Source organism: Sander vitreus, chromosome 12 (assembly GCF_031162955.1).
Source record: "Sander vitreus isolate 19-12246 chromosome 12, sanVit1, whole genome shotgun sequence".
In the NCBI taxonomy this organism is placed as follows: Eukaryota; Metazoa; Chordata; class Actinopteri; order Perciformes; family Percidae; genus Sander; species Sander vitreus.
In genome coordinates this window covers 14,303,056-14,316,482 of record NC_135866.1, presented here as the reverse complement: position 1 = coordinate 14,316,482, position 13,427 = coordinate 14,303,056, and the positions used below count along the sequence as shown (strand labels likewise).

Genomic DNA, 13,427 nt, shown 5'->3' with positions numbered 1-13,427 from the left:
AGAACACAATATCAGACAGAAGTTCTTTGGTATGTTAAGGCAGCAGTACAGTGGCTGTATTATCTTAGTTTATTGTGAAATCTTGTTTTACTGTGTCTGCAGATTCTCCACGTACAGATAAAAAGGACATAAAGTGTCCAACTCCTGGCTGCGATGGCACTGGTCACGTCACCGGCCTGTACCCACACCACAGGAGTTTGTCTGGGTGTCCTCATAAAGTCAGAGTTCCTCCAGAGAGTAAGTCACACAAGCTGTTCTTTGTACACATACTGTATAATGCGTGATTTATATAAAAACTGCCAGTTGTGGGATTTATAAAATCAGTCACGGTAATTGAAATCCTCTTAGCACAGACCCAAAGACAAGAAAGACCTGCTTATACATTTAGTTTAATTCAAAGATGTGCATGAAACTTTTCAAATAAATTTAAAGGATTTCTTCTCTCTCTCTCTTTCTCTTAATGTGCTGCAATGTGTGAATATTGAACCCCCCTCACATTGGCGATTGTTAAGTCTTTTCACTATAACTCAACAAACATTCAACATTAAACAGTAATGTTACAAAAGGAACAGAAAAAGTAATTAACTTTTTCAAAAAAGCACATGCTCTTAGACTGGAGGCAGTATTTGCAAATCAAAGGGCTAGCTAACACAGCATTCAAAAATAAATAGACAACTCCAACAAACTAATTGGAGAATATATACAGAAGAGAAGTTTCGGAGGATACAGAGCAGACCTTTAACGAAGCGGTTGTTTTGAAGAATATAATCAGCTGTCTTGGTACGCTCCTCTTTGCACTAAGCTATTTACATTTAAGGCACATTACAGCGTTCCTCACAATGAGAAAGCCTTTTGCTTTTTTCTCCTGTTTCTGTCTCTGAAGGATCTTTGCTCTATAGGCACCAATGTACCAACCAGTTACATAAATCATCATTTAATGTATGAAAATGTATTTGTTTTATTTCCAAAATGCTCTGTATATAGATGTATTCAGCATCTTATAATCTTTCAGCTTGATTATGTCTTACATGTTGAATTATTTTAGACTCTTTTCTGAGCTTATCTCCTCTCTCTGTCCACATCCCCTCAGTCCTGGCCATGCATGAGAACGTCCTCAAGTGCCCTACACCTGGGTGCACAGGAAGAGGCCATGTCAACAGCAACCGCAGCACCCACCGGAGGTACATCCACAGGAGAAAGCCATTAGAAATCTGCACCCTGTTCATAGATTACTTACAGTATTAGGCTAATGTGTTTGATTTCCTCCCCAACCAGTCTCTCAGGCTGCCCCATCGCTGCTGCAGTGAAAGTCTCCAAACCTCAGGACGAGAGCCTGAAATGCAGACAAACACCTGACCGCTTACCAAGGTACAGTGCACAGCCAGATATCGCTGGGGGATTTTCATTGCTATCAATGTGGTCACATGTGCTGGAAAATAATTACAACAAGCATACAAGCATACAGAAATCATATTCAGCTCTGGACTGAAGTTGTAAAAGCATAACTGAGGTTTATGCAAAAAAGTGATAAACTTTATTATTGTTAAGGAGAGTGTGGGGTATTTTTATTCACTGATCCCAGCAGAACGCAGTCTATTTCGAGCTTTCCAAGCAGACATAATAATGGTTACTGGTCCTCTCTATTAAAGATGATAAAAGAGCAGAACTCTTTGTTCCCTGTGGATATATCATGGGCAGGATGCCCACTCCTAGTATATTAATTAGTCTGGCAACCTGGCTGTGGATCTACAACACACATCAGATTCCAGACTCTATGTGTACTAAAGCACTGGCATCCCTGAATGGTTCAAAACGTCTATACTTAACTGCTTAATACAGTATGAGCTTGTTGGGCACTTGTTATTTCACGTGGTTTGCATAATAAAATTAAGTTGTTTTCTTTTCAATTTGTGTCCTTGTAGAGCCATCGGCTTGATAAAGAAGTTCGAGATGAACCAGCTGAACTATAGGCTCTCCCATCCAGTAGCAGCCCTGCAAACGAGCTTCACAAAGGACATGGACAAGTACAGCAGAATCCGCTTTGATTATGCCAGCTTTGATGCACAGGTCTTCGGCAAACAGCCTCTGATGGGGACCAACCAGGACCAGGAAATGTCACATTTCCCTGATTGTAAGTTTCATACATTTTATTTGACGGAAATTGTTTTTGTTAACATTGGTATTTTTCTGTTACGTGATTTAGGTATGGATCAGCCACAAAATGAATATTAGTTCACAACAATCACAGATCTACTTGCACACATTTTGAGGATTGCATCTATCGTTTTGTATCAATGGTTGTTATATATCTACCTCCAACATGTTTTAAATGTACTATCAAGTTTGGGTATTAGCACCTGGTGTCTCAGTAACTATATATTATTCGGTAATTATTTCCCCTTTAGCACCTCAGCAGTATCCTGGCTTCCTTGGTGCTCCAGGTGGCCGCTTGCCCACCTCTGGTCATCACAGCCCGCTGAGTCAATTCAGAAAAGAAGACGGTCTCCAAGCTGCAGCAGCGACAGCCGCCATCCTCAACCTCTCCACTCGCTACCGGAAGAACATGGAGGCTGTCGCCGGCCGGCCCTTGGCAACCTCCACAAAGGTAATCAAATTAGACCACTTGGAAAGGTATTTAATGTGGTCATTTTAAAGGAACTCTGATTTGTATATAAAAAGGGAAGACATCAAAAGACAAAATTTGGCAAAGGGAGCTTGGCGCTCTGGTGGCAAAAAAACAAGGAGGTTTTCTCTCCATAAAGCTTTAATATACACAAATGAAAATTTGTGTAATCACATCAAAAAGAAGAAATACAAACAGCCTTCTTTCCCAATTACAACTACTTATACTACTATATTTTTTTAATAAAACATGTGGTACTGTATTTTGTTTCAACATCAGCTGGCATGTAAAAACTCTGAACTGTTGTCTGAAACTGCATCTTGCCCGCTGCAGATGGCAGAGGATATTTTGCTTAGTTATATGATCCAGGATAGGCTGTGTGTCTACACCAGATAGTATTTAAAAGCACTTAATGGATTAAGCCAATCAGCTAAAGGAGTTAACATCTGAAAAGTTTAATTCACACAAAATCCAAACTCTTCTTGGAAATGTGGGCACATCCAAAATCTCTTCTGCTGTCATTATCTCCATTGTGTTTGGCTTTTTCCAAACTTCATGATTAATATTGATCACATTCTGTTAGTTACATACGTGCACACTGTACTGTGGATGATTCAAGGTTTCCACACCTACACAACACAGATCCTTGTCTCCCAGCTTGTTGAGCTGAGAATGTGGCCCTGTACCAGGTACCAGCCCACTGAATGAATAAAACAGTGTTAGCAAGTTAATCATCTGTTCTCATATACAGCTTAGTTGTCTTAGAGAGACGTACAAAAAGAAAAAGAACAGCTTTCAAGTCTAAAAAAAAAAGCGGCCATATTTAGAGTGTTATGTCGTCGGATGCTTTAACTTATCTGCATATGTATATTATGTGTTGAGATATCGCACACAAAAAGCACAACAGCTGGCCTTTAAAGACTGAATACAAGCTAATTTTACTTATTTAAAAATGTGAAACGCTTAAATGACATCATTAATTAATCAATAATAGCAAGAAAAGAGTTGTGGTTATTAGTTGCAGCTAAAAACAACATTCAAATCTTAAAAAAACAAATCATAAAAAGTCTTTTGTTTTACACTGGTGTTATTTTGTTAGGTACACACATCGTCAAATGGATGGATAATTGAAGTGGACAGCCACATCCAATGTTCATGTAAATCATCCCCTTTAATTAATTTGAAAAGCTCCCTTTTGTTCCAAATAAAAAATAATGATGTATATGGTTTAATGAAACATATGCGTTGAATAATTGGTTTCGTTTATGGAAAAAGGATTTTAGCATTTAATGAGGTAAAACTTTTAATACCATAAAACAGCCATAAGTCATCATGCTATTGCGTTTCAGCACAAAAAAGACAAACACATCTGTCAGCGGGGAAACTTATGCCACATTAAGCTTTTTAATTTTTGCTATAATAATGATGACCTAAAACCAGCAACCCCCCAGCTGCCATCATGGTTGTGTGTCCTAGAAAACAGATGACACAGCTGTCACTGAAAAACTACACACTAGTGATTATTTTTTTTGTGTTCAGCAGAATTAACGCTGGCTTAGTTTGGTACTTTGTCTGGTGTGAGATAACCACTGTATGTATTATTTAAATAGGTTTGTTTGCTCTGCGTGTTTCAAATAATTTTTCATGTTTACAGAGAAATGTTGTTGTTGTCAAGTTTACCATATCGCTGCTGTCATATTAATAAGACATTGTACTGTTTTATTTACATTCCCTTTTAGTGTAATTAGAAAATAGGTTCTATTTTTATCCTGATTCATTCGTTTTCATATGTTGGCACGCACGGCAATGATATGTGAGGCATACTTTATTTATTGTACCCTTCTACAACATGTTGTTACATGTATTAATAGATTCAATGTTGAGGATTACACTTCTTTGCCTTTAGGACATGCTCATAGAGGTGGATGAAAATGGCACCCTGGACTTGAGTATGAAGAAGTGCAAGGAAAATGTAAAAGCCTCGACAAAAACACCTTTGGAAGATCCACTGTCCCCTTCGGAGTCCACTGTGGCCAAAGGCGGGAGTGTGCTTATCAGCCCCACCTTCTACCAGCCACTGTGTGACAGAGACAGCTGGGAGAGCCCCATCCCTGTCAACTTCAGCAAAGCACACGTTTTACAGGACGCAGAGGTAGAAAAACACAACCACTGACACTTTGGTTGTAATCTAAAAATGTAAGATATGCATTAAGTGCATGAGAAATGTGAATGGTGAAGGATGAGAGTTATCATGTCACCAAACAAAAGAAATTTACTTTTATACAAAGTGCAAATGGAACAATGAAATTGAGCAGCACTAAAAGTAAAAGACTAAGAGACGCATATAATATGTATAAGGTTCATAGTTTTTTACTTGTAAGCAGCAGTTTATAAATACTAAGGTCATGATTTGGAGTCCCTCCCAACACCCCCCCCCCCCTCTAAAGTTCTTTAAAATGTTTAAATCATTTTTTGAATTTTCTATTTATTCAGTTACATACATTTTCTAAGTTTCTTCTGAAGTAAACACAACACAACTAACTAAAATAACTTTCTCAAAACTCTCTCTTTCTTATCCCTGTATTGTTACCAGATTACATTGTTCTATTCAGGAAATTTACTATGGATTTTATTTTTGAAATTTACTGTTTACTTTTGCCATTTAATTTCCAAACATGAATGTTCTAAATGTAGTTTCAAAACCCTCTCCTGGGCTGGCTTTGTTTATTTATTTAGTTGACCTAAACATTCTCAAATGTAGTCTAAAAAATCGTCAAAGTAGTTTTGTATAAAATACTTAAGTAAAATTTAGACTAAAAATACTTGAAACCACCTAAAACATTTCATAAGTGTAGAATATACATTCTTTCCAGGTTGCTAAAATCCCCAAATTTGATATTTTCTAACAGTTTCTAACACACAGCAGCAGCATCTTCTCCATTCAGAGATTTAAATCTATAAGACATATTAAATATTTTTACACTAAGGACTGGTCTCTAATCTGGTGTCCAAATATCACTAAAGTACCTGAATGAATGTTAATCTTGGTTTTAAAGGTTTTCTTTCCTTCATTTCACAGGTGGTACACACTCATTCATAGTTGTTATAAGGAGTAACCACATTTGACCTGCTTTTAAAAAAAACATACACAGCATCTAGTGACTGCACAATCTTGTCTGTAGAAAAAAAACAGAAATCCATACATCATGGCCATACCTCAAATACTATGTGGATTAAGTATGACTTAAATGGATGTATGGTTTACTACAGTACAAGTATCCTTAAGCATAATCACACTCTAACCCCCAGGGCTTGTGTTTTAAGAGTATTATACTTTCCATTGATTATTCACTTTTAGGGCATTGCAGATCAGATCAGGTTTGATATTTCAGAGAGTAAAGGCCACGTTTTTTACTTTTTCTGTCTCACCAGGAGGATTACGATCATGTCTCCTTGGAGGACCAACACTACCAAGGAGACGGCAGCATGATGAGCCCTAAAGCCAAGTTGCTATTACGAGATGCAAAGAAAGAGCTTTTGAGGTGCGTTGCGTTAAAGAATGAAACATCTTGAAGCATCTTTATTCAGTCGACCATGTATAATGTGAGCTTCCCTTTTAGCTGGCAGATGGTCAGTATTAACGACAAACCATACCTTTGTTTAAATAGGAAAGTTTGTTTTAAGTCAGTCAAAACACACCGAAACTCACCGTGTTACATATCATTGTAACTGGTATGTCTGCAGGTTCATGTGGAGCAGAAATGTATCTATTTAAAAGTGAGTTTTCTCCCTGTATATCCCATACAAGCTTACAACTCTTGACTCTTGTAGTTAGAGTGCATGCTCTGCTGGGTCTCTCTTGAGAATCACATCACGAGAAAAAGTAGGATCCTCTAGCTTCCGCAGCACAGCACTCCCCCCACCCCCCCAGTGACATTCAGAAACATTATTAAACTGAATGTTAAGCAATATAATAATAATTCTTCTACTAAACTTCCCGCTGTACTAACTCTTTTTTTCTATTTAATGTCCATGAAAAGGTCCTCAGTGTAAAATAAAGATTCAGTTCAAGCTGTGGGAACCAGGGTAATCTGCGTATTTAAATGCTTTGTGTTCTCCTGCAGCTGTCCGACCCCAGGCTGTGACGGCAGTGGCCATGTGACGGGGAATTATGCATCACATCGGAGGTACTGTAAATAATTACACTCTCATTAGCACCAGCTAGCAGATACATACAGTAGACAAGGGAAACAGTGCTGATTGTTTAATTATGTTGATACAGTTGAATCATGGCTTGTAGAGTTAGATTTTAAATTCTTTCATTTAAAAACAACAAAAAACATGACATGAAAAAGCTCTCACATAAAGAGGAGGTGGAATTGTGTTTTTCGAACGATCTTGTATAAATATGCTTTGAGACATTGTATTAAGATTATTTAATTCAGCTGTGATCAAAGAGTGCATTAAAGTGACTGTTAGCTCTTTATCCTCTCTAGTGTGTCTGGATGTCCCCTGGCTGACAAAACACTCAAATCACTGATGGCAGCCAACTCTCAGGAACTAAAGTATGTGTTTTGTTACTAAAGGATTTTGCACATTAAACTAGGCAGCTTGTTTTTGCCTCAGCTTGGGTCAATGCTTTCCTTTTCTTTCCCTTCAACTACACATTATGCATGATTTATATGTACTCCACATGAAGTTATTTGGTATTTGTGCTACCTTTCTGCATGTTAGCATGAATCCACTGCTCTGCTCGCAGTCATTTGCTGTAGAAAAAAAAAAACAAACAAAAAAAACACCTGGTCTCTGTGTCTTTCAACCTGCAGGTGCCCAACACCTGGTTGTGATGGATCTGGACATGTGACTGGGAACTATGCTTCGCACAGAAGGTAGCAGAGAAAAATCATCGCAACTGAGCATGAAATACATTTGTCAGATGCATGACATTCAAACAGATGGTGAAAGTCTCACTTTATGCTGCCCCTTTTCGAATTCTCGTTTTTTTATTGATTTACTTGGCTGCCAACTTCTTCAGTGATTAAACATTTATTTATGTAGATTTATAGATTTAGATTTTGCTTGTGCAAAAAAAAAAAAAAAAAAAGAGACCCTTATAACAATTTAGCTTTTAATTTTTACTCTTAAATAGATTTCCTTCATGTTAACCCATACTGTCGCCGATCATTTTTAGCTTGTCAGGATGTCCACGTGCCAGAAAGGGAGGTTTGAAGCTCACACCAAACAAGGATGACAAAGATGAGCAAGAGCTTAAGTAAGAGATTTTTTTTTCCTCATCTCATGCTGTCATGTTTTTTTGTTTAAAAAAAATAAACCAACAAATAAATTGTGAAAATGCTTCATGCTTTTGTGCCCGGGGCATTATACCTGGAGGCCATTAAGTTAAACAAAGAAAATAATACTTCTCTTGTCGTCACATTAGTGAATTATTTTCTAAGGATTAGCAGCGTGGTTTTGTGGGATTTTTCAGGGTTTTGTATTTTTCCTATTTTCTGAATGGAATATCGGGCTTATTACTCTTCACGGAGTGCTTTCTTTATAATTATAGTATACTAAGAAAATGTCCAATTGCCCACTGATGGCATTGCACTCATTTGCAGCTTAATCATTGTCTGTGAGAGTGTTATTGGAAAAAAAACTAATGTAATTGATTTGCAGTTTAAATCCAAAGTCAGATATATGCGCCCTTGTTTACTTATACATCTGGACACAGATTTTTTCTTTTTAATTACTAATGCAAGGGCATGAGCTTAGGAATTAGACTGGAATAGATCTCATACAGAGAGAAAGGGAGAGAAAGGGGGAGGGTAGCAAATGTCCCTAGATTATTGTAAATAGTGGGCCATATGGCATGTCTCCATTGTCCTCATGCCTTGCATCAAACTACCTACCTGTAGTAGATGTAAGTACTGGGACTGATGTTGTTTTGTCCTCTAAGTGCTGCTGCTGTCGAGTAACAAAATGCTGAAACAGGCTTTTTGCAGCAGCACTCTACAGCATGTGTGCCATTTGTATCATCTCAGGTGACCTTTCACCTTTATCAATAAGGGAAAGGGTTAGCCACCTCCAAATTACATTCTTTCGCATGAGGGGATACATGACAATTATCTGTAATTCATGTCACTCCATTACTGACCTGCAGAAAACAGGCCTGAAAATGCAACTGACAAACTCTTAATGATATGCAGCGTGACTTGTGCTTATATTTCCAAGCACAAATATAAGCAACCTAAAAACGTATGCACTGAACAGAGCGTTCGCTCTAACTCAAGTTTTAGTGGATTAGTAACTTATAGTTAATGCGATTATTTTTTATTATTCATTAATAAATGAAAACTTCATTTTTAATCAGCATTTGGCTGGATTAATCAACTTAATGGTTAACAAATCTTCCGGTCTAGTTATTGAAAGAGAGATTTTTTTTAATGATGTGGTTATTTTATGAACAGTCAAATGTCTTTTTTTTTTCTGTAGCATAACAATGTTATTAAATGCAAGTTAGTTACATTTTCCCTGTGTGAGCCAGCAGTGTTTACAACATGTACGACTCTCTGTGTGTTTCTCTGGTAGGTGTCCAGTAATGGGATGTGACGGACAGGGCCATATATCGGGAAAATACACATCCCATCGCAGCGCAGGCAGTTGTCCACTTGGTGCCAAAAGACAGAAGGAGTCGTCCATCAACGGGCTGCCCTTTGCCTGGAAGGCCAATAAACAGGAACTGCCCCATTGTCCCTTGCCTGGCTGCAATGGCCTTGGTCATGCCAATAATGTGTTTGCCACTCACAGAAGGTGAGGTCGCCTGTCCTCCATTTTATCTCTAAACAATACTGCTGGTCGACATGTTGCATTCTTAACTCTCATCCACAATCTCTATGCTAAAGTTTTGTGATAGCCTCCCACCTAAAAATCTAATTTATGACCTGCTGAACTAGCTTGTCAGGTTGCCCACTGAACGCACAGAGTATCAAGAAAAAGCACTCCGAAGAAGAGATGATGACCATCAAACTGAAAGCCAGCAGTGGTAAGCTACTCTGACATGCTGTGTTGTGTTTTTGCAGTTACATTATCTTGACATAGAAAATACCAGTATTTTCAGTTTGAACATGATAAATTAGATTGTATGCTCCGACTCAGGTGTTGAAAACAAAGAAGATATTCAACATTTGGATCATGAAATTAAGGAACTGAATGAATCCAACATGAAAATAGAAGCAGATATGATGCAACTTCAAACCCAGGTAAATATCTACTCTTACAAGTTTATTCAAAAAAAAAAAAAGGACAAAAAGGTTTGAGATCTTTGCTCGCTCAATTTGACGAATGTCTTATTTCTTTTCTTTTTGTACCCGAAAGCAGATATCGTCTATGGAATGTAACCTGAGGACAATTGAAGAGGAGAACAAGATGATCGAACAGCACAACGACAGCCTTCTGAAGGAGCTCGCTCGCCTTAGCCAAGCTCTCATTAACAGTCTAACAGACATTCAGCTGCCTCAAATGGTACAGTAAGCCTTGAAAACAGACAACAACTCATAGTATCTAACCTGTCCTGGAAGAAATCTCATTTTCTATCAATTGTCATTTTCTGCTGTGCTGTTTTCACTAATAGTCAAACATGTTTTTGTTGCAGGGACCCATCAGTGAGCATAATTTCGAAGCCTATGTGAACACATTAACTGACATGTACAACAACTCGGAGCACGAATACTCTCCTGAGTGCAAGGCCCTCTTGGATAATATCAAACAGGCTATTAAGGGCATCCATGTCTAAGCTGTAGAGGCACCAAGAGGTTTCTTTGACTTGGGATAATGGCACTAGATAGCTCTGTTTGACTGAAGAGTGCTGGCTTGGCTGCATGTATAAGACAAGGCTTTTGGAAATGTGTTGGCATTTCCTGGTAAATACACTGCACTGAGAAAATGACCAGCCAGAGTTGTAATGCTTTTACCGTTTCTGCATTCACTTGATATGTTTATCCTGGTGAGATTTTTACCCCTCTTGCACTTAATTATTTTGTATGGTTTGCTTGATTTTATTCTGTATGTGTTCATGTCATTGTTATATTATCGCTATTTATTATTATATTTGTTCATCGTGTATTTATTTCCTTAATTTTTCTTTTCTTAAATTGTAAATGCTTAATATTTGAGAAATCTGTTGGACTTTCTGCACATTGTATATTTACATAGAAGCACATTCCAATTTCATGGCATACTTTCGCCATCTAATGTTGAAAAACTTTATTAATATTATTATTAAACCATAAGTTGGATCTCCCTTAGAGGTAAAAACCTACCAAAACGACTAAGCATCAATATTTTTAAGCATTGCTTTTGCTTTCTTTATTGGAAACTGAATGTATGGTAAGACAAAGTGAACACTGATATAAAAAAAAAAAAAAACAATGCAATTGTACTGTACCTTTTTCTTCTTAACCAATAACAGCTGAATGCAACCAGGAAGTGACACTGAGCAAAAATGCAACATCATTCGCTGAACTGAATGACAGATTCTGCTTTGCATAGCGTGCTACAAGAAGAGTGCAACAAAAATCAAAAATCCACTTTGTCAAGATGTCTTTTTTTTAAATATAGATATTAAACTGCCTTCTGTGCACACACTTTTGGAGTGTGCATATAGTATGTGCCTAAATGTATATGGATCCATAAAAGTATACAAGTACTATGTTTTGTGGTAGGACAGTATTATGTGGATGGTGTCTAATTTATTATACAGTACAATTATTTTCATAGGAGGAAACGTTCCTGATGACTGTTTAAATACCGTTGTCTCCGTAGCTGTAATCTCAGAGTCAGCTTTTGAAATAGCTCGACTGAGATTGAAAAGTCTGGTGTTTATTTTAACTTTTGCTAGCATGGAGAGGGGGAAAAAAGGAAGGAGTGAATTAAAAAAACAAAACATCTATTCCTGTTTTATCTTAAACTGCTTACAAGCCTTAACATTTCAACCAGTCTTACAGTTTGAATATTCTTGTAATGCTTGGGGCAGATTTGAATAGTAGCTATTTCAAAAACCGAGCTGACTACCACTACAACACGCATTTCGGTTTCAATCATTAAATGCAACAACAAAAAAAAGAAGAAAAAAGAAAGAAACTAAAACATAGACAAATGGTAGTTGTTGTCTAATCAGTTGTTAGTTTGCATCAATTGCACTTTTGTATTTTCAATGATTTTGTGTTTATAGTTAACCACACTGCCCTTGACTTGAACAAGAAAAGGGAAATGGGACACTCACATCACAGTACAATACTGTACAATGTCTCAATTCTACATGAAGTTAATCCCACAAGAAAAAATAACAGTAATTCATTTGAGCAATACATTTTTCATTTCTGCAAAAAGAAGTCAAGGACATGTAGCCTGGGGCATTTCGAAGAGAAAAAAATGTAAACAGCAAAAGAGCCAAATTACAGAAAAATAAGACCCTATTTTATCCATATATATACATTCAATATGTTTTAAAGAATTTTAATCTTTTAAAAAATTTGAATCAAATTCTTTAAACCTAACAATCCTTTATTTATAATTTCTTATATTTAATTCCTATACCACACATTGTTTGCTCAGGAAGTTTTGTGAATAATATTTATTTTTTTTCCCTGTTAGTATTTGATGTTTTGTAATGTGAAATGCTTTTTTTGTGGAACGATATTAGTATGATATGAAATTGTATTGTATTTTCTTTTACATTAAAATGTAATGTTTTTTTTTCAGTTGAAGTAGTTTGTAAATTGAAACTTCCTATTACTTTTACTATTTCATAATAAACAGATATGCGCTGTGTTGTACAGTTTGTGTATGGTAGAAATAAACTTTTCAAATGGTTGTCTGGTGTCTCAAAGCTTCTGAAGTCCACCATCAGTCAAATGTAAACCCAGTTACCCCAGAAGGATCCAGTTAGGTATCACATTTCCTTAGGCATTAGCACCACCTTGTGTTGGATACATGGTATTACATCTTGAGTAACAGGAAGTGGTCAATGGAGTCAAGATACTAAGAGCTGCTAGGGTGAGAAATTAAAATAAAAGGTTAAAGATGCTGACCATGTAATTGTAACGTCCCGGTGCATGTCATCCCCCTGCCTCACCTTCATTTTATCTCTTCACACTGACCAAAAATACATTAAATCAATCAAAATATAACGCACACTACAATCACCTTAAATGTATGCAGTTTAGGGCTGCAAATAATGATTATTTTTATTATCACTTAATCACCCAATTAGGTTCTCAATTAATTGATTAATTGCTAGGTCTATAATGTAGATTACAATTTCCTGAAGCCCAATGTGACATCTTCCCATTGCTTGTTTTGTCTGACTAACAGTCCAAAGCCCGAAGATATTTAGTTAAATATCACATAAAACAAAGAAAGGCAGCAAGTCCTTACAATTCAGAACTTACGTTGGGTCATTTAAATACATAAACTAAACATCAATCAATTATCAAAACTGTGGCTGATGAAATTTCTGTCAAACGACTAGTCTAATTGTTCCAGTTTTAACTTAAACTTAGATTGTTTTTATTAAAGGGGAAAAGTTTGGTCGCCCATGTACAGCAACAGGTAGAAGAAACACAAGTCAGACAACATATGAAAAACGCACTGCCACAACAGTAGTAACACTAACACACACCACTCATAGATACTCAAAGAGGATATTAAGTGTAGCTCAGGTGAAACGATGACAGAAAACGAGACCATTAAAAGCAATAAATATAAAATGAAACCTTGAACATTAACATCGTAAAAGTATCCAATA

General features: G+C 36.8%; 1 protein-coding gene across 1 annotated transcript in view; it reads left to right on the top strand.

Annotated features, from left to right (window-relative positions):
• The window catches only part of st18 (ST18 C2H2C-type zinc finger transcription factor), a 31,606-nt gene extending 19,119 nt beyond the window's left edge, over positions 1-12,487 (top strand). Inside the window, exons 7-22 of the mRNA XM_078265045.1 lie at positions 103-237; positions 1,091-1,181; positions 1,276-1,368; positions 1,923-2,131; positions 2,406-2,605; positions 4,530-4,775; positions 6,056-6,165; positions 6,748-6,810; positions 7,120-7,188; positions 7,450-7,512; positions 7,815-7,895; positions 9,212-9,433; positions 9,577-9,665; positions 9,779-9,882; positions 9,998-10,144; positions 10,275-12,487. Coding sequence (XP_078121171.1) covers positions 103-237; positions 1,091-1,181; positions 1,276-1,368; positions 1,923-2,131; positions 2,406-2,605; positions 4,530-4,775; positions 6,056-6,165; positions 6,748-6,810; positions 7,120-7,188; positions 7,450-7,512; positions 7,815-7,895; positions 9,212-9,433; positions 9,577-9,665; positions 9,779-9,882; positions 9,998-10,144; positions 10,275-10,415 — 2,063 coding nt within the window. The 3' untranslated portion in view covers positions 10,416-12,487. The remainder of the gene's footprint in view (positions 1-102; positions 238-1,090; positions 1,182-1,275; positions 1,369-1,922; positions 2,132-2,405; positions 2,606-4,529; positions 4,776-6,055; positions 6,166-6,747; positions 6,811-7,119; positions 7,189-7,449; positions 7,513-7,814; positions 7,896-9,211; positions 9,434-9,576; positions 9,666-9,778; positions 9,883-9,997; positions 10,145-10,274) is intronic.
• The last annotated feature ends 940 nt before the right edge of the window (positions 12,488-13,427 follow it).